The sequence below is a fragment of the Podarcis muralis genome, chromosome 12 (genome assembly GCF_964188315.1).
Source record: "Podarcis muralis chromosome 12, rPodMur119.hap1.1, whole genome shotgun sequence".
Taxonomy (NCBI): Eukaryota; Metazoa; Chordata; class Lepidosauria; order Squamata; family Lacertidae; genus Podarcis; species Podarcis muralis.
The window spans coordinates 45,015,603-45,043,319 of record NC_135666.1 but is presented as its reverse complement, the minus strand read 5'-3'; the positions used below and the strand labels follow the sequence as shown (position 1 = coordinate 45,043,319).

Here is a 27,717-nt window from a genome sequence, read left to right as displayed (position 1 = left end):
AAGCCAACAGCAGTTGAATCCAGATGTGAAGATGTGGCAGAAGTGAAAGAGACTGAGGAACGTTCTAATTTGGATTACAGTAGCTGGGACGCAGGTGGCGCTGTGGGTTAAACCACAGAGCCTAGGGCTTGCTGATCAGAAGGTTGGCGGTTCGAATCCCCGCAACGGGGTGAGCTCCTGTTGCTCGGTCCCTGCTCCTGCCAACATAGCAGTTCGAAAGCACGTCAAAGTGCAAGTAGATAAATAGGTACCGCTCTAGCGGGAAGGTAAACAGCGTTTCCGTGCGCTGCTCTGGTTCGCCAGAAGCGGCTTAGTCATGCTGGCCACATGACCCGGAAGCTGTACGCTGGCTCCCTCGGCCAATAAAGCGAGATGAGCGCCGCAACCCGAGAGTCAGTCACGACTGGACCTAATGGTCAGGGGTCCCTTTACCTTTACCTACCTGTTTTGCTCAGCTTGGCACCTACAGCTAATGGGCCGCTGATCATTGTGACCGTCTGCTTCTCCCTTCCGTTTCTACTCAGATTTCTCACATCCCTTCAGTGTACTCAAATTGGTGATGGAGGGACCTGGGCTTGCAGTGGTGTAGCCCCACTTCATGGTTTAGAAGCCACTGTTTATTGTTTCAGTGAGTTTTGAGCTGGCTAGCCTAATTACTGAGACTTCTATAGGAATAACCTTTGAGGTTCCTGAGCAAAGATTCAAGCTGCCTCAGTAACTTCCCAGTCGAAAGGCAATCGCGTGGAGTTGTAAGACAGCTAACTAATTCTGGGAAACTATGAAACAGCTCGTGCCACCACTAGGAAGGAGCCGTAGCCAGGGCAGCATGTTCCATTTCCACTGCCTGAGGTTTAATTTCATTGTTCCATTGCTTATATATTTGCCACCCTTTGGGAAGAAGGGCAGGAAACAGATTTAATAAATAAAATAATAATTGCTGTAGCTGGAATGCCAAGAGATTAAAATACCTTTAGAAGCAAGATTTCCTTAATGAATAAGCTCATTTATGGTATCAGGATTTTCATTACAGGTCTGTATTTTTAAACTGTCAAGAAAAAGGCTGACTTGGTTTGATTTGCCAATTAATTTTGAATTTCTAACATTGAGTTCCTGGCTTTTTGCCTTAGTCTACAAATGTTTGTGTACAAGCAGCCTCCTTGAAATCTGCGCTGCTTTTGGAGTTTTGGTTTGAATTGCCTGCATCTTCACAGTTTCAAGAATAAATGACTACATTGTGTTTTCCATGGGGCTGTCTTTACTCAGGGTTTGGAAATTGAGGGGATACATAAGACCTGTTATCCACCGGTTGCACTGTCTTCTAAGCTTAACTCACCATCTTGGTTCTTGCATAGAAAGAGAGCTCTTTTCTAGCCTGGCCTCAGCAAACCTTGCCCTTCTCTCTCTGAACTCATCCATCCTTCAATATCTGCCTCAGTCACATTAAGTTCTAAAGTGAAAGGCATAAAGTAACTTGAGCAGGATTTGGCTATTATTGGGGACAATATAGGGGGATAACGTAATACTTTTCAGCTGGAATACTGTGTCCAATTCTGGGCACCACAATTTAAGAAGGACGTTGACAAGCTGGAATGAGTGCATAGGAGGGCAACAAAGACACCACATTTTTCGCTCTATAGGACGCACTTCCCCCCTCCAAAAATGAAGGGGAAATGTGTGTGCGTCCTATGGAGCGAATGCAGGCTTTCGCTGAAGCCTTGAGAGCGAGAGGAGTTCCTGCCGGGCTCCCAAGGCTTGCGGACAGCAGCCTGCAGCCCGAAACCCGGGGAGCGCAGCAGAGCGCACCCCGGGCTTCGGGCAGATGTTCGCAAGCCTTGGGAGCCCGGCAGGAGTTCCTGCCGGGCTCCCAAGGCTTGCGGATAGCAGCCTGTTCTGGGGGCTGGGGAAGCTCGGGCTTCCCCCGCCTCAACCCCGCGCCTGGGGAAAAATAATAATTCCCCCCTTTATCCCCCCCCAAAACTAGGTGTGTCCTATGGGCTGGTGTGCCCTATAGGGCGAAAAATATGGTAATCAGGGGTCTGGAAACCAAGCCTTATGAGGAGCGGTTGAAGGAGCTGGATATGTTTAGCCTAGAACAGAAGAGACCGAGAGGAGATATGATAGCCACCTTCAAATATCTCATGGGCTGCCAGATGGTAGAGGGAACAAGCTTGTTTTCTCCTGCTCTGGAGGGTAGGATTTGAACCAATGGCTTCATGTTACAAGAAAGGAGATTCTGGCGAAACACATGGAAAAACTTTTTGACAGTAAGAACTGTTTGACAGTGGAACAGTCTTCCTTGGGAGGTTGTGAACTCTCCTTCTTTGGAAGTTTTTAAGCAGAGGTTGGATGGCCATCTGTCATGGAGATTCCTGCATTCCTCATGGTCCCTTCAAACCCTGTGATTCTCTGTATTGCTTGCATTCTTTTGAAAAGCCATATTCTTAGTCCACTTCTAAGCATTACAGCAAAAATGTAAATGCGGAACAAATGTGTACAGTAGTCCACTTCTATCTTGATATGCAGTACATAGTTGCATATTAAAAATGAAAACTTTTTCGGGCGCTGCATAGGAAATTAGATTACATGCATCTGTTTATTTCCATCTCTATTAACAGGTATTTCATGCTGGATTTTGAGACTGGAATCCTACAATATTTTGTGAACGAACAAAGTAAAAACCAGAAGCCACGAGGGCTGTTATCCTTGGCTGGAGCAGTAGTTTCTCTCAGCGATGAAGCCCCTCACATGTTGGTGGTATACTCTGCTAATGGAGAAATGTATAAACTCAGAGGTATGGTTATTTGTCACCACTGCTGTTTTTTGGGGGTGTGTGTGTGTGTGTGTGCACAGTAAGTCCGCAACTCACACTGGATTTACATTCGGGAGATTTCGCCTAAAGCCAAAATTGCATATAGTCAAAGCATATTGGGCTCAGTGTTGGGTGGGATTGCCAACGTCTTTTTCCCCTGGACATCCAACCCCTTTCTAATGAAAGAAAAAACCCCTTTTGCCAATTGCGTAAAGCTGAATGCACACAAATGTGTGTCAGTTGCGGGCTTATTGTGCTCTTTAAACTTGCCTTTCCTGCAGCTGTTGCATTTCCCCAGCTATTCTTTGTTTAAAAGTGACAAGCTTTTAATTGGTTTGGAGAAGGTAATGCTTTTGTGTTTGAAACGTTGAAATGGCTACCTTAAGGCAGTAGACTCAGCGAGGCAATGTGGTTTACCCAAGAGCCAGTTTATAAAAAGTGAAGCTTACTCTCTGAAATAAATAGTCTACTGATGGTTGCCTTGTTTCCCAAGGCCAAACTGAGGAAGTCCTGAATATAGCTGGGATGGAAGAATCCGCCCTCTTCTTCCTCCCCCTGCCCCCAGCATAGGAGGGTGAGCATAAAATGAGCTGTGATGGATTAGACCAAAGGCCTAGCTAATCCAACATCCTGTTTTCAACAAGATGTCTCTGGGAAACCCACAAGGAAGACCTAAGCTCTTTCCACTGTTATCCATACCCCTCTTCTTAGGAAAGAATTTCTAATTGATATTCAGTAATGGAATGTTTCAGTGCTGAAATAAAACAAGATCTGAATTCCTTTAAGATTATCTTAATGGGAACTTGCCCATATTTTTCCTTCTGTAAACAGAGGTCCTAAGGTCAGTACAAGGTGATATGTGCCGGTTGTATGTGTGGCTGCTTTGAACGGTGCTTTGCAGAACCAAGGCAAAACTGAAAGATGTAGGTTTTATTCTCCACTGGAAACAGAACGTCCCAAAATCTCAAAAGTGCAAAGTGCGCATTTCCTTATCCAACTAAAATTTTAATAGGCACTGCATAATACCTGTTCTATGAAAAGATTGTGCTGACTTACGTTGCCTTGATTCTGAACTGGAATGCTGGCATTCAATTGATTAATCTTAGATTGCCTTATTTAAAGTGCAATTCTAAGCACCTTTACTCAGAATGTAATCCCATTGTATTCTGTTGAGCTTACCCCTTAGCAAAGTCTGCAAAGAATTGCAGGCCCCTATTAGAATAACGCAGGTGGCGCTGTGGTCTAAACCACTGAGCCTAGGGCTTGCCGATCGGAAGGTCAGCGGTTTGAATCCCCGCGATGGGGTGAGCTCCCATTGCTCAGCCCCAGCTCCTGCCCACCTATCAGTTCAAAAGCATGTCAAAGTGCAAGTGGATAAATAGGTACCACTCCAGCGGGAAGGTAAATGGCATTTCCGTGCACTGCTCTGGTTTCACCAAAAGCAGCTTAGTCATGCTGGCCACATGACCTGGAAAAACTATCTGCGGACAAACGTCGGCTCCCTCGGCCAGTAAAGTGAGATGAGTGCCGCAACCCCAGAGTCATGACTGGACTTAACTGTCAGGGGTCCTTTAAAGGTAAAGGTACCCCTGCCCGTACGGGCCAGTCTTGACAGACTCTAGAGTTGTGCGCCCATCTCACTCAAGAGGCCGGGGGCCAGCGCTGTCCGGAGACACTTCCGGGTCACGTGGCCAGCGTGACATCGCTGCTCTGGCGAGCCAGAGCCGCACACGGAAACGCCGTTTACCTTCCCGCTAGTAAGCGGTCCCTATTTATCTACTTGCACCCGGGAGTGCTTTCGAACTGCTAGCTTGGCAGGCGCTGGGACCGAACAACGGGAGCGCACCCCGCCGCGGGGATTCGAACCGCCGACCTTTCGATCGGCAAGCCCTAGGCACTGAGGCTTTTACCCACAGCGCCACCCACGTCCCACCAGGGGTCCTTTACCTTTACCTTTATTAGAACAAAGTCTTTCAGGACTGAGAAAAAGGGTACATCCCCCAAAAGTCTGTTGTTGATTTTAATGAAGGGACCAGTTCAGGCTATTATCAGAATTGTGTGACATAAGGTTTCCCTGAACAGCACCATTTCATTTCTCCATGGGGAACCCCCCCCCCCCCATTCCCAGTGTATATTGCTTGATAAACAATAGTTTAAGTTGTGGTTCACAGGAAAGTAACAAACCTTAAAATATTGTGTCAGGTGTATGCTAAAACGCATCAAGTTAAAAATGAAGATAGAAAAGCCAGTTACTGTATCAATCTCAATAACTAGGTTGTTTCTATAGGGAGAGTTTGAGATTAAATAGACCGTACATAGCAGGAAAATTGGTTGGTTTTAAAATGAGAATAAACTACAGATTTATTTATTTTTCTGTATGTGATTTCTTTTTCCAGCCGGGGATGCAAAAGAGAGGCAGTACTGGGTGACTCAGCTCCGATCCTGTGCCAAGTATCACACGGAAAATAATTTGAAGGTAAATAATTATAGGGCAGGAAATTGCATTCTTGCATGTCATTTGGAGTAAGTGAAGGTCGTGCCTGGAAATATTAAACTAGTAAAAAAAACAAAACACAACAGTTGGTAGAGCCCTTCCGTTATTCTCCCACTTTCAAAGTCTCTATAGTTGTCTCTATACAACCTGCTTGCCAGATTTTTAGCCAACAGCAAAATGTTTAGGACTGCTTACTGTTAAAACAGAAAGAAAGTGGTAGGTAGAAAGCAATTGGATGACTCTCTGTGTTATTTTGAAGGGAATGTGTGTGTTATTTTGAGGAATACTGCTTGGGAAGTACGTATTGATTAGAATCATGATAATTGTTATTTTGAAAAGTCTGCTAAATGGATGGACAAGAAAGTTACGTTGCATCTAAAATTTGCTGAAGGATGAAAACCTTCCCCTCCCATGTTTTGTTTTGTTTTTGCTGCTTGTAGCTGCACTTTGATTATCAGGTGTTTGAGGAAATGCTGGTCCAACAGAACATATCTGATATCTCTTTAAGTCAGAATGGAATGTGGGGAAGAGCTGTGTGGCGCAGGGAGTGGCTCAGGTGAAGATTGGTTAGGGAGAGTCTAGGAGAATGATTTACTTGGCTTCCCAGCTGAAGCAGGGGGATCAAGCTATGTGAGGAAGGCTACAGGTGAGTTGGCAGTGGCTGGCAACTTTTCTGACTTTGCATAGTTGTCGGTCGCTGCTGTGACTGGAGAGCGCGTGGCTGGGATTTCAGAAAGGTGCGAGAAAAATTCCATAAGGAATGCCGGTCATCACAATGACATGACTATTTGCAAGGAAGGAAGAGGTGTGGGTTGACTTGAGCTCCTCTAGGTGGCAAGGAAAAACACACAATAGGGAGTTAATAGAAAGCAGTATTTGAAATGCAAGAGGGTGAACCCAAGAGAAAGAGAGATGAATAACTGAGGAGGGAGCTTACTGTTGATTTTCTGCAAGTATTAAAAAGAACTTGTTTCCTTTTCACTACATGTAAAATTATAGGAATTCTATAAACTACCTTGAGACACTGAGAGCTCAAATACCTCCGGTAGCGCTTTGCCATTGGTCGGGCAAGGCAGTGAGGGGTTTAGGATAACGCTCTGGTAGCTGAGGGGCCAAAAAATGCGTTGCATCCTGAGAGAAGGACTTTGTTCCTCTAGTGACTCCGTGATTTCACCCGTATGCTTGGAATCTCAAGCCATAGGATATGAAATAAAAGCAAGAGCCATAGATGGTTCAGTGTGATGTTTGAGTGAGCTCTTTATGACCGTAACCAACTGCCAATAGCTGTTTCCAAGGTCTTCTAATTGCAGGTGGTAGAAAAAGAAATGGCTTTTCTAAACGACACAAAATAACCACTGTAAAAAAATTATTGGGCTGTAAAGAAAATGCCCTAGTCTTTAGACTAGGTGGCAATTTTGCCCAGTCTCATAGCCACGGCATTCCTCGTCTTTATAGAAAACGTACTAAGTACAGTAAAGGGGTGCTAGGTCAGCGGTTATGTTTAATGTCTTATCTAACATGCAAAAAGACTATTATTAATAGAAGTGAAGTCAGTACAAACCATTTATTCAAAAGCTGCTACAGTCAGCCTGTCATTTTGACCATGAGTCAGAGTAATCACCTACTACAACTTTAATAATTCTGAGGCATGTCTGAGGCAATGTCCAAGAAATCCTTGCTTTACTCCTTGTACAAAAAAACAAAAACAAAAAATGGTAGTATTCACCTCCCTCTCTTTCTATATATTTTAAGTGAAACGCTTTGTGTTCTGAACAACAGCGAGTGAATTCCACCAGATTTTCCATCAGGTTTTGTAGCTTATCCCTTTCTCGTCCAGAAAATGTTTGGACACCAGGCTTGATTATTAAGGGTCTGTATAAATGGGACGTGGGTGGCGCTGTGGGTTAAACGACAGAGCCTAGGACTTGCCGATCAGAAGGTTGGTGGTTCGAATCCCCGCGACAGGGTGAGCTCCCGTTGCTCGGTCCCTGCCCCTGCCCACCTAGCAGTTCAAAAGCACGTCAAAGTGCAAGTAGATAAATAGGTACCACTCTGGCGGGAAGGTAAACAGTGTTTCCGTGCGCTGCTCTGGTTTGCCAGAAGCGGCTTAGTCATGCTGGCCACATGACCCGGAAGCTGTACGCCGGCTCCCTCGGCCAATAAAGTGAGATGAGCGCCGCAACCCCAGAGTCGGTCACGACTGGACCTAATGGTCAGGGCTCCCTTTACTTTTACCTTTATAAATGGAGGAGAAATTTTACATGTCTTAAACTCATTGTTAATATTCGCTTACCTTTATTCCCCCGTGATTTAAAATGTAACTTATAGATGTGTGACCTTCTTTATCTTGTATGACTCCAGCATCAATCAGCTACAGACAATATGGCCAGTGATGAGGGCTGATGGAAGTTGGAGTCTGACATCTGGAAGGCCATGAATCCCCCTCTCAGTTCTTCGTATTCTCATGTAAATGCTAAGACAATTAATATTATTTTCTCTTTGACCTCTTTCTTTCTTTCTTTCTTTCTTTCTTTCTTTCTTCCCACTGTTTTCTCATGGCTGTGTGTCTCACTGTTTTGAAGTTAAGTCTTTCCCCCCGGACTGAAATATACTTCCTTTTTTTTGACTTTGGGTTCTTGTCTTCCCATTCTTTTTTAAACTGTTTATGCAATCACATATTCTCATCAAAGCAGAGATCTTTCTTTTTATCTTCCCAGACAGTAGCTACATATTGTCTTTTTCAGTTGTCAAGTATTGCTTACATTTCATTATTTTCTTCATGTCTTTTATCTTGTCCCAGTGGGTTATTCTCATACTCTTTTTAGTTTGTCTTCTATATTTCCACGGTAAGCCTCTTTGGAGGCGTCTCACCACCTCTTTGTTTGCAGATATGATGGGTTTTTTCTCCTCATTCTTATGGTTTCTCTGAGCTGGTTGCCCTTTTCCTCTTTCACATTCAATTTAAGGCTCTGTTTCTTCATTCTCTAGCTCCTGCTGATTTTTCATTGAAATATATTTTCATTGAAAGGTATTTTATTCATTCTCGATAGTCTCCGTCTCTGCATTTTCCTAGTTCTTTGCTGCTTGTTAAACCACGTATTTCTTCCCCTCATTGTATCTTTGCACACTTTTCTCTAAATGGGCCTTTTTGTGCGAAATTCTTTTTGCAGCTGGCTGAGTTTGATTCTTTGTAAAGAAACACCTAAATCCAGCTCCTGAAAAATAATTTATTTCTCTTTAGTCTCTCTCCCACAGTTCTTTCCCCTCCTTTTTCCCTTTCCCTACAGTGGTGCCCCGCAAGACGAATGCCTCGCAAGACGAAAAACTCGCTAGACGAAAGAGTTTTCCGTTTTTTGAGTCGTTCCGCAAGACGAATTTCCCTATGGGCTTGCTTTGCAAGACGAAACGTCTTGCGAGTTTGTTTCCTTTTTCTTAAAGCCGCTAATAGCCGCTAAGCCGTTAATAGCCGTGCTTCGCAAGACAAAAAAACCACAAGACGAAGAGACTCGCGGAACGGATTAATTTCGTCCTGCGAGGCACCACTGTATTTTGTTGCTTTTGTCCAATTGGGCAGGACTTGTAGTACAGTCATACCTCGAGTTGAATGTGCTTCGGGTTGAGCACGTTCGAGTTGCGCTCCACGGCAACCCTGAAGTAACAGAGTGCGTTACTTCCAGGTTTCGCTGCTCACGCATGCACAGATGCTCAAAATGATGTCGCGCGCATGCGCGGAAGCGGCGAAACGCGGCACGCGCAGATGCACCGTCGCATCTTGTGTTCCATTCGGGATGCGAACAGGGCTCCGGAATGGATCCTGTTCGCATCCCAAGGTACCACTGTATTTAGTGTGTGTTTTTAGGTGCTTCATACATATCATGCACATGGCCCAGAGGCTCAGTGTTCATTACAGAGTCCTTGTATTTGGAATTGCTTATCTCTAAGCCTGCTATGGGGACGTGGGTGGCACTGTGGGTAAAACCTCAGTGCCTAGGACTTGCCGATCGCATGGTCGGTGGTTCGAATCCCCGCGGCGGGGTGAGCTCCCGTCGTTCGGTCCCAGCTCCTGCCCACCTAGCAGTTCGAAAGCACCCTTAAGTGCAAGTACATAAATAGGTACCGCTTTATAGCGGGAAGGTAAACGGCGTTTCCGTGTGCTGCGCTGGTGCCGGTTCACCGGAGCAGCTTCGTCACGCTGGCCATGTGACCCGGAAGTGTCTGCGGACAGCGCTGGCTCCCAGCCTCTAGAGTGAGATGAGCGCACAACCCTAGAGTCTGTCAAGACTGGCCCGTACGGGCAGGGGTACCTTTACCTTTACCTTTTTAAGGCTGCTATAGGAGTGATATGCCAGAGAGCCCACCAGTTGGATTTGCAAAGATAGATGGGCCTGGCTTATAGCCAGAATTATCCCTGGATGGGTTCCACCTAATCTGCCTGGCCCTTATGGTGAAACAAATATATTCCCATTCTGGGTTTCCCTTCGTTGGAGGAAATCAACCCACAATCGGCTCCTTGAAGTCTTGGTTATATAGTGATTATATGATTTTATTTCTAGACTGCCTTCATCTGGCAATTGTAGGGTGGCGTACTGTTGGAAGTTGGGGTACAACTCAGCTTGCAGGGTTAAGACCAGGCACCCCCAACCTTCGGCCCTCCAGATGTTTTGGACTACAATTCCCATCATCCCTGACCACTGGTCCTGTTAGCTAGGGATCATGGGAGTTGTAGGCCGAAAGAGCTGGAGGGCCGCAGGTTGGGGATGCCTGGTTAAGACTGATAAAGTAAGCTCCCTGCCCCTATTTATCTCTATGCTGACTTCTGTCTGTTTGATGTTTAGAGTGGTAAGTCTTAGGTAGCATTATGCGTACAACTACCAGCTCCTCACACACAGTCTCCAGACCTTGAGGCAAGAGGTGCTGATGGTTCTATCTTCTGAGAACAGAAGTGCTCGTGTGGCTTCTATGTTTCTCCAGCTAGATGGGGGGAAAGGAGTTCTAAAGTCCTGGTTTACTGTCAACAAGATTCCTGTATTTGCAGGGGGTTGGACTAGGTCAGGGTTCCCCAAACTTGGGTCTTCAGCAGTTTTTGAGCTACAGTTCCCATCAGCCCTGACCACTGATCTTGCTAGCTAGGGATGATGGGAGTTGTAGTCCGAAAGCAGCTGGGGACCCAAGTTTGAGAAACCCTAGACTAGGTAACTCTCACAGTCCCTTCCAACTCTATGATTCTGAGAATGTGCTTCTTTTAGTAAACATAAGCTTTTTTAATTTTCTACCAAGTCTCAGTCTGAATACCTTTCAGCTAAAGGCGTGCTCCAAGCAAGGATTCATTTAACTAAAATCAACATCTGTTGCAGCGTACAAACCCTGTATGCCAGCACACACACAATAGTATATAATATATTTAAAAGCTGTGAGGTGTGAAAGTGTGGTTTTGGGGAGGCTTGGGCAGCCCTTTTTGGGAGCCACCAACCACAGCCAAATAAAGTGTGAGGAATGGCTTGGCCCCTTGGCCTCAACTTGCTCTAGGGATGAGATGAGGGGATGAGACCTCTTTACTGCATTTGTCTCTTCTCTTTTCCCCACCCTGTGATTGACTTTCTCCTGCTTCCCTAGCAAACAAAGGGCATATCAAGTGTTTCCTCCAGATTTCACTGTCCAGAGCCTGGTTAAATAAGTGAAATTTCTTGCACAAAATAGGTGATAGATTTGTTTGTGCTCCTGAAGCAGAGTTTGACCTTGGGGTAGATGTATCTGTCCTGAATATTTCAGGTCATTCGCCACTCTCCTCAGTATTTAGAAGGTCCTTTTGACAGCTGAAGGGGGGGGGGGAGAGCCTTGTTTGCTGTCACTGCTACAGGGCTGCTTACAAAGGCAATCTGTATTGCATTCAGGCTCTGTGATTTAAGTACTGCTTGAACACTAATAATCTCTCCTCCAGCTTCCGTTGTGAGAGCTCCTCACGAACAAAAGATGTGTGCTGCCAAAGTCTGTAGGAGAAAGCAAATGAGAGCATCAATATTAATAGACAAATAGCTGCACATGGTATATTTTAGTGTAGCAGCTAACCTTTGGAGTTGTGCCATGACAGTTTGCAAAGCACTGTGAGGATAAAAATCATTTGCACCCACTGCAACCTGGATGCTACTAATCGCTCTATGAATGCGCCCAGAGCCCTGTCTAGTCTATTGTTCATGGGTGAATTTTGCTTGTTGGAAGACTTTTGCTTGTTGGAAGATGCAGGCAGTGTATTTGGGCAAGTCCGACATAATAATATGTGTGTGCTCAACCTTCGCCTGTGAAGCTTAGTTGCATCAAGCAGAGAGGGTTTGACCTCCTCTGTCTAGGGTAAGGTGAACATCTCCTTGTAAGGGGGGGGGTAGTTCTAGCTGCCTTGCTGTTTAACATTTACATGAAAACTCTGAGTGAGAGATCATTCACAGGTATAGGGTGAGGACCAGCAATATGCAGCTGACACACAATTCTTCTTTTCTCATACTCCTCTCCTTCTTCTAATGAAGGCAAGGCAAGGGAAGTTCTGAATTGGTTCTTGGGTGTAGGCATGGTTAGGATTAGAGTCAATAAACTGAAACTGAAGGTAGGCAAGGTGGAGGTTCACTTTGGTGGGAGGTTCATCTGCTTAGGTGAGTGGTGTTCACCTTTCTCTGAATGGGGTTGCTGTCCCTTAAAGGATTGGGTTTCCAGACGGGCTGCTTCTTGATCCAGTTTCATCACTGAAGATGCAGGTTGCCTTGGTGTTGTGGACTGCCTTCTTCCAGCTGTGTCAGCTGCAACCCAGTTTACACAGCCATAGCCTAGCATTGACTGTCCGTGCACAGGCAATCTCCAGATTATAATCTGCTGAACATCCGTTGAAAAGCAGTGTTTGCACTGTCTACAAACATCTTGTCTAGCCTGGTAAAAAGGAGGCTGAGAGGAGATATGATAGCCATCTTCAAATATCTAAACGGCTGTCACGTGGAAGATGAAGGAAGCTTGTTTTCTCCTGCTCAGGAGGCTAGAACCCAAACCAGTGAAGTCAAGTTACAAGAAAGGAGATTCCCAACTAAACTTTCTGACAGTAAGAGCTGTTCAACTGTGGGATGGATTCCCTTGGAAGGTGGTGGATTTTCCTTCCTTGGAAGTTTTAAAGCAGAGGTTGGATGGCCAGCTGTGATGTATGATTTAGCTGAGATTTCCTCGGGATCGCTTCTGACTCTACAATTCTATGATCTCCTCACTAATTGAGAGAGTTCCTTATGCTGTCATGTTATGCTTTTCTTGATTATTCCAGAGTACCCCAACCTCACGAACGAAAAGCTTGTCTTTGTTGCCTCCTGGAACATCCAACTCCACATCTTCTTCGAGTTCTCAGAAAAGCCTGAATCAAGTTGGGCCACCAGTTGTCACCATCACACATCACAAATCACCTGCAGCAGCCCGAAGAGCCAAGAACCAGTGTCCTGGCCAGCTCAATGAAGTCAGAGAGGTAGGGGACAGATGGAGCTTTCTTGTTGATGCAAAGCATGACACAAGTGGGTTTTCCAGTTCTAAAAATTCAGATATTTAACTTGAATAGGTTCTTGTGGTTTAAGATAAATACTAATTTTACCTTTTATCAGTGCAACATTGTGTGTGTGTGTGTGTGTGTGTGTGTGTGTGTGAATAAAATAAATGGATGATTAGCCGACTCAAAATAATGTACTTTAGTTCTGCTTGGGGAATTGGCTTAAATGAATCTTAGCAGGAAACCTGTACATTCTGTCTCTTTCTCTTGTCTTCACAGAAGCAAGTCCTCTTCATTCTGTGATTAGCATGCTACCTATTTTGCAGAGAAAGTTTTCTGTACTTAGTTCAGGTTTGGAGAGCTGCTGTTGTGAATTCAGAGTTTGAGGGGAAGCTTGTGTGTGTGTGGACCAGCCAGTTCCATCAGAGGGATGAAAATGGACCTGTACAGCTAGAGACTCCCTTCTCCTAGTTGGTGCAAAAATGCCTTTCTTTTGTAAAAGCATCAAGAAAAGAGGATGAAACAGGGCGTTCTCATTTGGGTGCAGTTAGCTGCTCATGCATACATTGCATGGACTCTCCCTGTCTTTGCTGTGTAAAGAGTTCACTTCAGCCATGGGAAGCTGAAGTGGTACCGTCCAAATGTTTTGGATTGCAACTCGTATCAGCCTCAACCAATATGGCTAATGGTTGGGGATGGTGGAAGTTGGAAGTCCATCAGTATCTGGAAAGCAACTGCATTGGCTTCTCTTGACAAGCCATCTCCTGCTGCATGAAGTTCTAAGAAAAATGACTCTACTGCTTAATAGTCTTGGTCCACAAGTGGGCCACAATCCATCTTTTCAAGCTGCTTCGTTGCTGCAGGAAGAAGCTCTCGATATCCATGCAACCCTAAGGGTGCAACTCTACCAGGGCTTGTCTCTTGTGTGCAATCTCTCTGGATAAAAACGCTTGCCAGGAATTGAGTTGCACGGGCAGGAGGCTGTGATAATAGGGGTGCAGGTGGTGTCTCCTTGCTTGCAGCAGTGGGAAGATGAAAGGACTGTCTTAGGGAGGAGGTTTCTCAGGGATTATTTATGAACCTGTGCATTTACAATCAAGATATTCTAGGAGGTCAAGCTTTGTGGGCAAAAAGAGCTTTCCCCTAAACGAACCTGCTGCAATCGAACTTCTACTCTTCTCGTGGCTGAAAGCTGCCACTATCTGCTGACGGCTCTGCACTAGGGGTTTTAACAGCTTTGATCAAGACGGAGTACTTTACCTGGGAGCTTTAATAAAAGCTGTCTTCTAAATGAGAGAGATGCTAGTGCCGTAGCTTCAGATGAATAGAGATCTCTGAAAGCTTTAGTGCTTTTTACCTGGCACAGTTGCGCTACTAAGACGGAACCACTCTGTGTGTGTCCTGTGATGGATTTTGTTCCATTCAGCACTGATGGATAATATGAGTAGTACGTAACAGTGGTACTTTGGGGATGCTTGGAGAGAGGAATTGTATGCCAGATCTGCTTCCTCTGAGAGATAAATCTAGCAGGGTAAAATAACTAGTAATACTTGCTAATAATTTCCTATCGTGCATGGTGATTATTTGAATTTTATTACATGCAGTGGACATATGCTCCAGAATTGGTTTTACGCAGGGATAAAATGTCACTAAGCTTATGGCATAGCTTTTTAAGGGGTCTTGATGAAACAACGAAAATGTTACTGCCTTTTTTATGCTGCATAGCCAATGTGGTATCATTCAGACGTTATGGACTACAGTTCCCATAATTCCTGACCGCAACACCACCCAGGGGACTTCCCCTTGGCTATCACTATTTCATAGGAATGCCAGTAAGAGAATTTAGCACCTGCTGGTATCAGTGATAATCATTTTTATGTATGTGGAGCGGGTGGTGCTGTGGTCTAAACCACTGAGCCTCTTGGGTTTGCTGATCGGAAGGTCGGTGGTTTGAATCTGCACGATGGGGTGAGCTCCTGTTGCTCTGTCCCAGCTTCTGCCAACCTAGCAGTTCGAAAGCATGCCTGTGCAAGTAGATAAATAGGTACTGCTGCGGCAGGAGGGTAAGCAGCATTTCCATGCGCTCTGGTTTCCGTCATGGTGTTCCGTTGTGCCAGAAGTGGTTTGGTCATGCTGGCCACATGACCCAGAAAGCTGTGGACAAATGCTGGCTCCCTCGGCCTGAAAGCAAGATGAGTGCCGCAACCCCATAGTTGCCTTTGACTGGACTTAACTGTCCACGGGTCATTTACCTTTACCTTACCTTATACCTTCAGATTTTCGATTTTGCACCAGGCATTTATTGGTTGTTGATTGCAAAAAGATTAGGGATTTCACACCAAAATTATTAAATACATGAGGGTAGGCATGATCAGAGAAATCTCTGAATGAATCCTTTCTGGTGGCATGTAGGGTTGAGTTATATAGGATTGGATACTTCCCAAGGTTGTGTGTGTGTGTGTGTGAGAGAGAGAGCGCTACACAGTCTTTAAACTTTACTTTTCAGAAGATGAATCTTTGCCCTTCTTTGCTAGATGCTCGTAGTCTTAAGAGAGTAAGCTTCAATATTGGACAAAGGGCTGAACTGGAAGAACATGTAGCTCAGCCATATGCTTGCCTGTGGCAGAAAAATGTGTATATTTTAACCAAGCTGCTTCACTGACTTCTCAAACTTGTATTGGGGGAACATTGGAAGCTGGTTGCATCAGTCCAATTCTAATCTTGTCAAGCATTTTGCCATATTCATGCTAAATGTGATCTATTTTCTGAAGGAGGGCGGGGGAAGCACCAAAAGCTTTTTGCTAATGGAATTGTGGTAAAGAAAGTCGGAGGATTGCTATAAGAGACAGAACACTTGTGAGGTTATTGATCATTAACTTAAAATATCTTTAGAAGAGCATAAATAGTGCTTTTGAGACAAATCTGGAACAATAATGTAGCGCATTGTAGATTCAGGGTTGGTACAAAACGTACTAAAGATCAGACATTGTGGGTCTCATTTCCATAGATCCTGGCTCCTTTTGCTGTTCTACCATTATTCCAACCAAAGTAATCGTGGAAAATATTCTAGTAAGAAGTAACTCACTTCGAACTCCCTAGGCCACAACCCTAAGTTCCTTTTAAGTGTGGAAAAACCTCAGTTTGAACTGGAAAGCTTTCAGAGAAGCAAAGGGCACAATTGGCACTTGATTACATGAAGGGTTGGTCCCTGCTGTATTGAAAGAGGCAATGCTGTATCCATTCCTGAAGGAACCATCTCTAGATCTGGTGTTTTTGAACTAGATATCAACCAGTCACAAATACTCTATTCTTAGGTTGTAGGGTCACATTCTTAGGTTGTAGAGTCATTCTTAGGGTCACAGTAGGGCAACTGCAAACTTTCTTGAATGGTACTGATTATTTTTTTAACCCATTCCAATCTTGGTTCGGGCCTATGATTTCCTACTGCAGTGGCTCCGTGGGGTAGGTTTTGGGGCACTGTGTTACATCTGAAGATGTACAGACAGTGTACAGACAGTGGGGTTTTCTGTTATTTAGACTCACTATCATATTAATAAGGGATGCGGGTGGCGCTGTGGGTTAAACCACAGAGCCTAGGGCTTGCCGATCGGAAGGTTGGCAGTTCAAATCCCCGTGACGGGGTGAGCTCCCATTGTTCGGTCCCAGCTCCTGCCTACCCAGCAGTTCGAAAGCACATCAAAGTGCAAGTAGATAAATAGGTACCGCTCTGGCGGGAAGGTAAACGGCGTTTCCGTGCGTTGCTCTGGTTCGCCAGAAGCGGCTTAGTCATGCTGGCCACATGACCCGGAAGCTGTATGCCGGCTCCCTCGGCCTGTAAAGTGAGATGAGCGCCGCAACCCCAGAGTCGTCCGCGACTGGACCTAACGGTCAGAGGTCCCTTTACCTATCATATTAATGGCATTTGCCATTAATATGTGAACCGCCCTGAGATTTACAGGTAAAAGGTGGTATGCAAATTTTAATAATAACAATGTGATTTCTGTATTAACAGACTAGCTTTCAGCTACTGACAGACTTACTGAAAATAAAGTTTTAATTGGTGAGTGAAGATAGTGTATAGAATGATACACCCTTACGAGATACCTGAATAACATTTGGTATGCACATTCAGGACAAAATTCTACATTTCAGGTTAGAATGCTAGTTTTTGAAGGGAAAAGAAAAGGTACTAAATATATTGTAAGGCCATGTGCCTTTGGTATTTATTTGGTAGAATTAAAGTTGGTATTAAATTATGGATTGGAGCAGGATCTTTTTTTCCAGCTGTACTGTGCAACAGAGAAGTTGGCAAGCAGTGATAATAGTAACCTGTTGACAAATTGGCTGCACATATGAATGTTTAAATATGTACATATACTTGCAGATCATGAGCCAGGTGGAGGGACAGCAGAAAAGCCTTGTGCAAGCCATTGAATCCCTCCCAGGGTCTGGTCCTCTTTCTGCCTTGGATCAAGACCTGCTGCTTTTAAAAGCTACCTCTGCTGCCACCCTCAGCTGCCTTGGAGAATGCCTGCATATGCTACAACACAGCATACAGCAAGCGAGCCAACACAGTAACAGGACATTGTCTTCAGGTGAGCAATGCTAACCTTCTCGACTCCTCTCTGGGAGTTACCAATAGTATCGTAATGCCCCCTTTCTTAATAAGAAGACTCACCTCTCAACAGCACACACGAGTCATTTACCCAAAGTGTAAAATAAAGGGAGCACCTGTGAAATTTCTTCACAGTTCTGGGTACTTACATCACTCCTAAGTCAAACCATGGCTTTGCACAAATGTGAACTCCCAGGGAGAAGATTCTAGCTGCTTCGCTTCTCCCCAACTTTGCTGAGCTAACCCATGATTTGGTTTTTACCATGTTCACCAAATCTGGACTTGTGGTCTACCTTTCCCGGACAACGCATGAGTGGCAAACCATGGGGCAGGCCTTAGTTACAGCTGATGGTTAGTCTGGAGAGAGCTTAATCACGAACCCAGGTTTGGCTGTGCTGCTAAGCCAAATTATGGCACAGCGTCAAAAAGACTGGGGAGCTGCAAAGCAGCTGGGATCTCATTTCCAGAAACTTGCATGCTTGTGTGTTCTTGAAATGAGCCAGTTGAGCTTTGATGTTGGGTTTCAAACTGGAATGTTTGTGGATAAGACTTGCAACACAGGCCAGTAAGCAGCCAGGAAAGTCATGCTAGTTTCTTTGCCAGTGCTTTGTGAAAGCATAGCCTTAATCTTGCATTCCAAGTACAGATACTGAAGATTAGGTTGCCACACTGCCAAATTGTCATAATCCATTGGCTGATGCAAATTTAGCTTAGCTTGTTTTGTTTATGCACTGTGACAATATAATAATGCAAACTGTAGCCACATTTTGTTTCTGTTTTTTAAAATAGGAATGCCCTTTGGTCCTATTAAGCCCATGCAGGTCATACAGAGGCATTTTAAGTTCTGAAACTGTTAGCAGTTAATTTCTAGACAGTCTTTTATTTGAGCTACAGTTTCAGAACATCCTCAAAATCCACTAAATTCCACAAACTTAGCATTGCAAGTGCAAATATATAAAACAGCTAACACTTTGCATTCTAACACTCTCGTCATTATCATTGAATGTTGTTCAGTACCTAACCTTTTGGATCTATAAATAGCCATAAATTACATTTGCAATAAAGCAGTGGTGACCAGGAAATGATGGCTACTGAGTTATGATGCTGCCCTGGTTCCGATTTGAGTTGAAGTAAGTGTTTGCAGCTAACAAAAACCAGAACCTTTTTAAAATTACAAGCATCTCCTATATGCTGTTCTTGTGAGGAATTGCTGCCATCCGTGATTGTATGGGACAGTCTGGTCCACGGTGCCTTCAATTTATTGGCGGTGTTGCCGAGTTTTCAATGAAATATGCCTGTGGAGAGGCTGTTTGCCCAACAAGTATACCACGAACACCTTAGCTGAAAATATCACTGGGTCACAGTGCGCAAATTCTGGAATCCTGTCTTTGTTCCATCACAAACACCGGATGTGAGCAAAACAGGGTTGGTAGAATTCTGTGTTGTCACACAAGCCTGTCCTCCCTTTGATCATGGAGTGGAAACTGCTTCAAGTCTTAATCTTTTAAGCTAACGTCAACTTGCCTACCAATGCCTATGCACCTTTACTTCAAGCAGGTCTTGGACTGCTTCTGCCACTGCTGCTGCTGCTGTTGTCCAAAGTCTGGGGCCAGTTGCTCAAGTACATGTTTATGCTAGAGCTTTCTTCTAGCCTTAAATAACTTGAATATGGGTATTAAGATAATCTTTGGAGTAAACCTGATGTTCAGCAGCATTCACAGCTAGAGAGCTAAATACCGTATTTTTCGCCCTATAGGACGCACCAGCCCATAGGACGCACCTAGTTTTTTTTTTTTGGGGGGGGGGGGAATAAAGAAAAAAAATATCCCCCCCCAGCCACGGGGGAAGCCCGAGCCCCGTGCTCCGGACAGCAGGCTGTGGGTGTCTGCCCGAAGCGCGGGGCGCTCTGCTTCAGCGCGCCCCGCACTCCGTGCAGCAGGCTGCTATCCGCAGCCTAGGGAGCCCTGCGGGAACTGATAGCTTCCTGAAGCCTGGAGAGCGAGAGGGGTCGGTGCGCACCGACCCCTCTTGCTCTCCAAGCTTCAGCGAAAGCCTGCATTCGCCCCATAGGACGCACACACATTTTCCCCTTCATTTTTGGAGGGGAAAAAGTGTGTCCTATAGGGCGAAAAATACGGTAACACTTGAATAAAAGGGATGATATACTGCTGCCTGCCCTTGGGTGTCTATGTGCCATGGTGTCTTTGGGCATATATATAATATATGCAGTCACTGGGGAAAATGTCAGTGACTCTCACTCAGCTGTTAATATTTGACACCTAAGTACTGTCTAAAAGGTAGAAGTGAAATTGCTTGTACTTATTTCAGAACTGAGCGAATCAAGTCAAACTCCCATTCTGTTTCGAGAGAGGTGCTCTTATTATGCTGGTGCTTGCTCAGCAATGGAACCGCACTTGCTACAAATAATAAGAAGACTCGTGCTGTGATAGGAGGATCTTACAAGTAGCAAGAAGGGACGCAAACAAGGTTGAAATACAAGTGACCTAATGGGAGGCGGAGGTACAAGCGGCCGAGAGAGATGTTCTTTATTGAGACCTCCCTCAGGCGTTGAGAGAGATTCCCATTCCCTGAAAACGAGTATGCATTGAAGGAATGACATTGCTGGTAACTTTGGCTCTGTTTCTGTTTCAGAAAGCTTTCTGGGATGGCATGGGCCAAAGTCACATTCCACAGAGCAGCTGAAAAATGGTGCCCTTAGTTCTTTGACAGTTGCTAGTGCCAATCTTACCTGGCCAGGAGTCCCATCTAAGCCGCAGGAGGCACAAACCATATCGTCTTTGTTGGTGAGTGTGGTGCAATTAAAACACTTGGGCCAAGTATTTCTGTGTTCTAGGCGTATTGTGTATATGTGCTGTAGCTGAACAGATCACCTTTGAAAGGTCCTTTTTACTAATGCTCGTGTTTCCTCCCTAGTCTAGGAGTTCTGGTTTATATGAACTCACTTGAATGCAAGTTGCTGTGCAGGACTAGAACTTAACCTCAAAATTTATTTTATACTGTGCATTTAGACCTCCCCATTATAGCAGAAATATATGAGCCTGTTTTATACTGATACCTCCCTCTCGTGCATGGATGCAGACATACAGATCAGCACATGGGCAAACATTATTAGTACATAGGTTGGGAGCTATTGGTTCTTGTAACCAGAGAGGTTTAAATAGCCCTTTTAGATGTTTGGTGGAGAATATAAAGACTGTGGGTAAATGAGTTAAGCGCTTCTGCTCAAGTGCTGTGGATGCTGTTCTTTCAGTCTTATTAGATTGTGGAGCCCTTTGATTAACAGGTTAAGTGTGTGTGTGTATGTGTTAAGTATATGTGTTGTGAGAGACCTCATTCCTTCCCCTTTATTTTTTCAGTTCACTGTGCAGTGAAGCAAATGCCCGCAGAAAATACCTAGCATAAGCAGAATGCTCTTTCCCTTTCGTGCTGAATTGTTTCCAAAGGCCCCCTTGAATTATGAACTGAGAATGAAATGTTGTGGCATATTTGAAGCGGCTCCTGGGTAGCTGCTGTAGTGGGAATTGGCTGCATAAATTCTGTCTGTGTTGCCTGTGGATGTGACACCTGAAGTTGGGAGCTTTTTGCTCAGTCTTCACTCTGCCAAAATAAAAATAAAAACCTTCAGAAAGTGATGAATGGCGTTTTCAACCCAGGGAGCGCATAATCCACAGGTAACCTCGCTGACAAAGGAATTGCTTTAATAAACACCGTAGCTTCCCTCATCATAAGCCTGTTAATGATTTTCATTTTCACAAGTCTCATTATCTTCATCCAAGTCAGCGGTATTGCTTTCTATGCCCTTTGCTTCATAATGTCTAGTCATTCAGACAAGATGAATATGTTTACTGCCTCCTTGGGAGCCAGTCAGAGCTCATGCAGCCAGCCCTGCTCCCCATCTCCCCTTAACTCACATGATCCGCCTTATTGAGATTCCCTTTGGATGTGTGCCACTTACATCCCAGTTTATTTTCTTCCCTCTTAGGCTGCACTAAGAGATTACTTGACAAGCAGTGTAGTGTTGCCATAGATCACCACCTAGTGGTCAAACGCTGTTCCAGTGGTTACGCTTTGAAACCTTTTACTGTATAGAAAAGTCTATGGTAGAAGACTGAAGTTTTTTCTTCAAGAATTAGAACATATTACAGGCAGATTCTAACAATACCTGGCGTCACTCAAGTCATGTGTGTAGTTGGTCAAAAGCTCAAGAGACAAGGATGCTCATGCTTATTCAGGTAAAAGTATTAAAAGTAAAAATATTAATACCTCGAGTTGAATGTGTTTCGGCTTGAGCGCATTTGAGTCGCGCTCCGCGGCAACCCGGAAGTAACGGAGCACATTACTTCCTGGTTTCGCCGCTCACGCATGCACAACGCTCAAAATGACGTCGTGCGCATGCAGAGAAGCGGAGAAATGCAACCCGCCGTTGCGCCTTGCGTTCCATTCAGGATGCGAACGGGGCTCCGGAACGGATCCCGTTCGCATCCCGAGGTACCACTGTACACAATTGTACCCTCTTTTGTATAAATTGAAGTAAAAACTAATTTAATAGTTGTTGCTTGCTTTTATGCTGATTAAAAATCATCCTGCAGGATTTTGTTTTCATAATGAGGCATTTGTAAAACTCACGTTTTCTTAATTATAAACCAACAACAACAAGAAGAAGTTCAGGCTTGTATAAAGAAACAAATATAGCATGAACAAAGTAGACTTCCCTCCCTTTGTTCAAAGACATTAATATTCTTTTTTTGTAAATCTTAAGTTTCTCATTTGAAAGTAAATTTTTGAATTGCAATATCTATCTATCTATCTATCTATCTATCTATCTACCTACCTACCTACCTACCTACCTACCTACCTACCTACCTACCTATCTACCTTTGGAAGAACTGTACGGTTCCCGTTGTCTTAGGAAAGCAAACAACATCCTGCAGGATTCATCTCACCCGGGACACAGTCTGTTTGCACTACTGCCTTCTGGCAGGAGATATAGAAACATCAAGTCAAGGACAAATAGACTGAAAAACAGTTTCTATCCAAGAGCTGTGGCCTTTTTGAATGCTGTAACTCGATAGTGTGACCTGGGAGTTTGATGGGTGTTGGTGTGGGTGTGGCTGGAATGTGGTTTGTTTGGTTGTTGTTGTTGTTTTGCTTTTGTTGTTTTTAAGGGATGGCATCCAATTTCGTTGCACTTGTGCAATGTTGCACTTGTGTAATGACAATAAAGAATCTATTCTATTCTATTCTATTCTATTCTATTCTATTCTATTCTATTCTATTCTATTCTATTCTATTCTATCTACCTATCTAGATGATTTTTGCCTAACAGTGAGTAAAGCTAGAGTAAATAACCATATAGATGTACCTGATTGTGGAGATTTCTGGCCAGATTTTGCCTATGAAACTTGCTTCTTTTGTGGATCATCCTTCTTCCATTGGAGCACCCCAATTTATGAAACATCAAGGGTTGTATCTGGGGTTTGGGGGAACCCTCAAAGCAGATGGGATGACTTCATTGGATACAACCCAAAGATATGAAAGTTAAAAATTTGTAATGAGGAAGACATTTTAAAATTGCTCAACTTTTGTCTACTTTATACTTTGAAATGGCCATGGTTCATGGAGTATAATTTGCACTTTCAAAACAACAACAACAACAACAACAAACCTGATAAATGGAAAAACTGATACAGCCAAGTGTCATTTGCGAAGCTATGCCCTCGTTCTCACATAACACACTAAGCCATTAAGTTAGTATTATCGGCACCTCTGCTCATGCTTTTGCTGTCCAAGACACACCACAAGCTGCAAAGCCATAGGGCAAATCTCGGTTGCAGCTCATGGTTTGTCTGAAGAAAGCTTAACCCACAAGCCTGGGTTTGGACGGTACATGAAGCCAGATCATGGCTTGGCTCAGCACAGCAGCAAAACAACAGGGGAGAAGCTCAGCTGCTGCCCTCTCCTCTCCTGCAGTTATTTGTTCTTGCCAAGCTGTAGTTTGGCTTAGTGTTACGTGCCAGTCTTGCAGCATCGCTTTTGTAGTTAATGCCTGGCTTCCAGTATCTGAATACCTGCAAGGTGCTTTGAACCACTTCAGAAAAGCAGTAACTTAGTCACCCTTAAAATAACCCTTTAAGATAGGCATCACTAGATATCTTGAGGCAGACATCGGATGCCAACAACAGCATTAGGTATTCCAAAGAGACAATTCCTTTCTTTTTCAAAGGACTCTGACTTTCTCTCTCTCTTCCCCCTCCATGCGCCCAAAACCTGGTGAATTTCCTTTCTAGTTGTTCTTTTTGCCACCAACCCAGGCTGCTTTTAAAACTCCACTTAGGGAGTGCATTGATTTTCCTCTCCTAGGGTGGGTAAGCTAGGCTTTTCCCTGCCTTTGCTGTGAAAAGAACAGATGTACATTCCATTGATTTTTGAGCATTGATTCACCCCTCAGGCTTGGCCCTCCTCCCGAGCTTGAAGCAGACTCCCTGCCTTCCCCCCCCTTTAAAAACCCCCACACACAATTTAAGGTTTGGCCTAGATATTTATAGAAGTAAATGCACATTTGCCCTTCAACCCCCTCCCTCCCTTTTTAAAGAGAGACTCAATTTTAAAATTACGTAGTAGAACTTTTTATATCCCACCTTTTACGCTTTAGATATGCAGCCTATTGAAAATAGTTTTAATTCCTGGTCAGTGTCTGAAAGCAGACTGAATGAGGCAATGTTTGTTGTGTAACTGGGGTAAGGAATATCTGACTTGTGGGCCAACTTTGGCCCACCAGCGGGGGACCAGTTTTGCTTGCCGGGCGTGACATCACTGTTGACATCAGCTGATGGGCGGGAGGGCAGGGTTTAATCCTGTATTGGCTGTGCTACCCTGTTCCCAGCTGATGAATGGAGAGTAAAAAAAACCAAACCTTTGCCTTCTCCTTTAAGCAGGCGGGGAACTGGTCCTGCTGCCGCCCAAGTGCCCTCTTACGGCAGCTGGAGGAGGGAGAGGCTGCTTCAAAAGGCACTTTGCTCCTTTAAGACAATCTTTCAGTGCTTTCAGTGGAGGTGTAGAGCAGGGGTTGGGAAGGTTTTCCTTGCCTGGGCTGGTTCACTCCAGCGGATGTCCCTCCATGGGCCAGATTGCGCCCACGGCCACGATTTCCAGCATCTGTGCAGACACGATTTTTGACGCCTGCATCTGCGCAGGCGTGATTTTTGGCGTCTGAGCATGCGCAGATGCAATTTTTGGCACCATGGAAGCGAGTTCCCACGCCGCGCTGTGCCGGTTTAGTGGGTTTTGCCACCTGCGCAAGTGGTCTATGCGCCGTGCGCATGCGCAGAACAGGCACCTCCAGTTGCGGATTCCTCGTGATCCTGTGTGCAGACGGAGGTACCACTTTATATAAATCAATTTCATTCAATCATCCCTTATAGCCACCATCTCTTCTGTCTCATAGACTAAACACTGGTGTCTCAACAGGGTTGCAACTTGTCCTTTAAGCTGTTTAATATCTACAGGAAGCTGCTCAGGGAGGGTGTCTGGATATCCTGAGTGACACATCATCAATACATGGTTGCACCCATCTCTCATTCCCTTCCCCTCTTAGCCTAGTGAGACTCGAGTTGCTCATCTGGTACTTGTCATCATCAAGTTCCTTCACCCTTTCCCAATCTTCTGATGGTTGTCATGTCTTATCCTCCACGAATAATGACTTCTGCAGGCTGGAATAGGTAGGGAGTGGCATACCTAAAGAGCTTTAAAAACCAGTTTAGTACGTAAGCTGCTGAATGAAGTGTATAGAAATGGCTAGAGCGTTCTGCTGATGATATCAGGGTTTCAGGTTCAATCCCCATATGGGACAGCAGCATATTCCTTCATTGCATTACAGTTCTCTGATTATAAATTCCACCCCAGTCTCTGAACAGTGAGAGGCTCCAAGGATTTCCCAGGTTTCCACGGAATGCAGGTCAGCGGAGAAAGCGGTGTCTTTAGGATATATGGTTTTATTTGCACATGTACACAACCCAAGCATGAGATCTCAGCTTTAACACCGCCCTCCCCACTTTGGACCTATTATTCCCCTTCGCTTAGCTGCAGCTATTTCAACTTAGCTCATTCTTTTAGATGCTGATCAGGGCAGTCAAATTGCCAGCTTAGGTCATTGTCTTACTAAGGAACTTGCCTGACTGGTTTGGCAACCTTCTCTACTAGAGTCTAACATTCATGGAATACAAGATCCCAAGAATTGGAAGGGATTTAGGGCATCATCGAGACTGAAACACCCCACCCCCCACCCCCAACATTATATTTAAAACTGCTTCACTTTCCATACACACCTGCCACCTTGTTAGATTCTCATTGTGTTTTTTCAAAGAGATAGCAGAATGTTTGAGAGGCTTTGTGGCCTCTGTCCCAAGTGCAGAATATAGCATTGATTGCAACATTTGTTGCTTCGTGTTATCAGCATGCTTTTGACTTTGCAATATCTGGCAAGTGAGCTTACATAGATCTCTATGGCAGGATGCTGCATCTTCCTGGAGTGTTGGCATGGCGCTTGAGTATTTACAGGCAGATTTCGTCTAGTAATTGGCTTTCCTCTGACTTCTGTTGGGGTGTGTTGCTGTAAATTGCATCTCTCTTAATTAGAGTTCATGAACTGACTGGGAGGGGCGGGGGGGGGGAGAGTTTTGGCTGACATCCAAAATATACATTGCAAGTAACTAAATAAAATGAGGTTTGACTTGTCTCTTGAAACAGAACGAACCATTTAATGCTGCCCCTGAGGAAACAGACTGACACAGCTAGATATTACCAATAGTAAATAATAACGCTCCTTTTTGCCCCCTCATACCAGTAGTTTGGGGAACGCGGGTGGCACTGTGGGTTAAACCACAGAACCTAGGGCTTGTTGATCAGAAGGTCGGCGGTTCAAATCCCTGTGACGGGGTGAGCTCCCGTTGTTTGGTCCCTGCTCCTGCCAACCTAGCAGTTCGAAAGCACGTCAAAGTGTAAGTAGATAAATAGGGACCGCTCTGGCGGGAAGGTAAACGGCGTTTCCGTGCACTGCTCTAGTTCGCCAGAAGCGGCTTAGTCATGCTGGCCACATGACCCCGGAAGCTGTACGCCGGCTCCCTCGGCCAATAAAGCGAGATGAGCACCACAACCCCAGAGTCGGTCACGACTGGACCGAATGGTCAGGGGTCCCTTTACACTTTACCTTACCAGTAGCTTAGGGTTTCCCAAACTTGGGTCTCCAGCTGTTTTTGGACTACAATGCCCATCATCCCTAGCTAGCAAGACCAGCAGTCAAAGATGATGGAAACGGTAGTCTGAAAACAGCTGGAGACCCAGGTTTGGGAAACACTGCTGTGGCTGGTAGAATCTGGGTTCTTGATGTCAAGTGGGATTTCTTTTTTAAAATACTCAGTTGAGGGGTTTTATATCTATTACTTTTGTTTCATTCAGCATCTATTCTGAATTTGGGGTGTGCTAACATTCCCCACCCCTGTTTTGTGTGTATTCATACCAGAGGGAGATAGTGGGCTGTGTGTGTGTGTGTGTGTGTGTGTGTGTGTGTGTGTGTAACCAAACAAATTATATGGGTTAGCAAATTATTAGTCTGGAATGAGATACAAGGTGGCTGCCCACAGCTCTGCTTGCTAGGAGTGTGTGTCTTTTGCTCCTCTAGGAAGAAGGAACTCCCAGAAATCGCAGACAGGTTCTCGCTTCCACTCCAGTTTTGGTAAGAGAAGAAATAGCAAGTGTCCAAGCCTTCACACAAGTAATGCAAGACCCCACCTCTCCCCAAGGTCTCTATGCTTGCTGGAGGGGACAACACATTGATATGAAGGACAGAAGAAGCTTGATTAATGGAGCAATTGGACATTTGTTGCCCTGTTCTTCCAGGGGAGTGTCTGTCTGCAGAATACATCTTTACTGAATGCATTCTGCTTATTCCACAGTTCTCACTCAACTCCGCAACTTTCCCCCTTCCCCCTCATAAAACTGTTCAATGAATGGGCTGTGATAGGTGTAGCCCAAGGTGCAAAGCTAAGGCAACTTGGGCAGGTGTTAGCTGAGTGGCTAACTTGTTGACTCGAGATGATACCATGTGCAGGAGTTTATTCTGAATCTAGGCAAAACTTTGCAAGGTGTGTGTGGGGAGTTCTTTTTCAGATGAGAGCCATTGGAGACTCTGATTCTGCTGAACGTGCTCCTCTTATTTGCTTTTAAGGTCGAAATGGGGGAAAAAAAATCTGTAACCCACACACTCCCATTTTTATCAT

At 44.7% G+C, this 27,717-nt stretch overlaps 1 protein-coding gene across 5 annotated transcripts in view; it reads left to right on the top strand.

The window, feature by feature from the left end:
- Positions 1-27,717, top strand: part of OSBPL10 (oxysterol binding protein like 10) — an 86,271-nt gene that overhangs the window by 18,126 nt on the left and 40,428 nt on the right. For 2 of the 5 annotated variants that reach the window (XR_003709090.2, XM_028749997.2), the window contains exons 2-7: positions 2,616-2,791; positions 5,206-5,285; positions 12,595-12,789; positions 17,192-17,402; positions 20,075-20,226; positions 27,120-27,173. Coding sequence is in view for 4 of the 5 variants with exons in the window: in XM_028749997.2 (XP_028605830.2) it covers positions 2,616-2,791; positions 5,206-5,285; positions 12,595-12,789; positions 17,192-17,402; positions 20,075-20,226; positions 27,120-27,173 (868 nt within the window). In the remaining variant the exon portion in view is untranslated. The remainder of the gene's footprint in view (positions 1-2,615; positions 2,792-5,205; positions 5,286-12,594; positions 12,790-17,191; positions 17,403-20,074; positions 20,227-27,119; positions 27,174-27,717) is intronic. The other 3 variants (XM_077916342.1, XM_028749999.2, XM_028750000.2) reach the window with 3 other exon arrangements.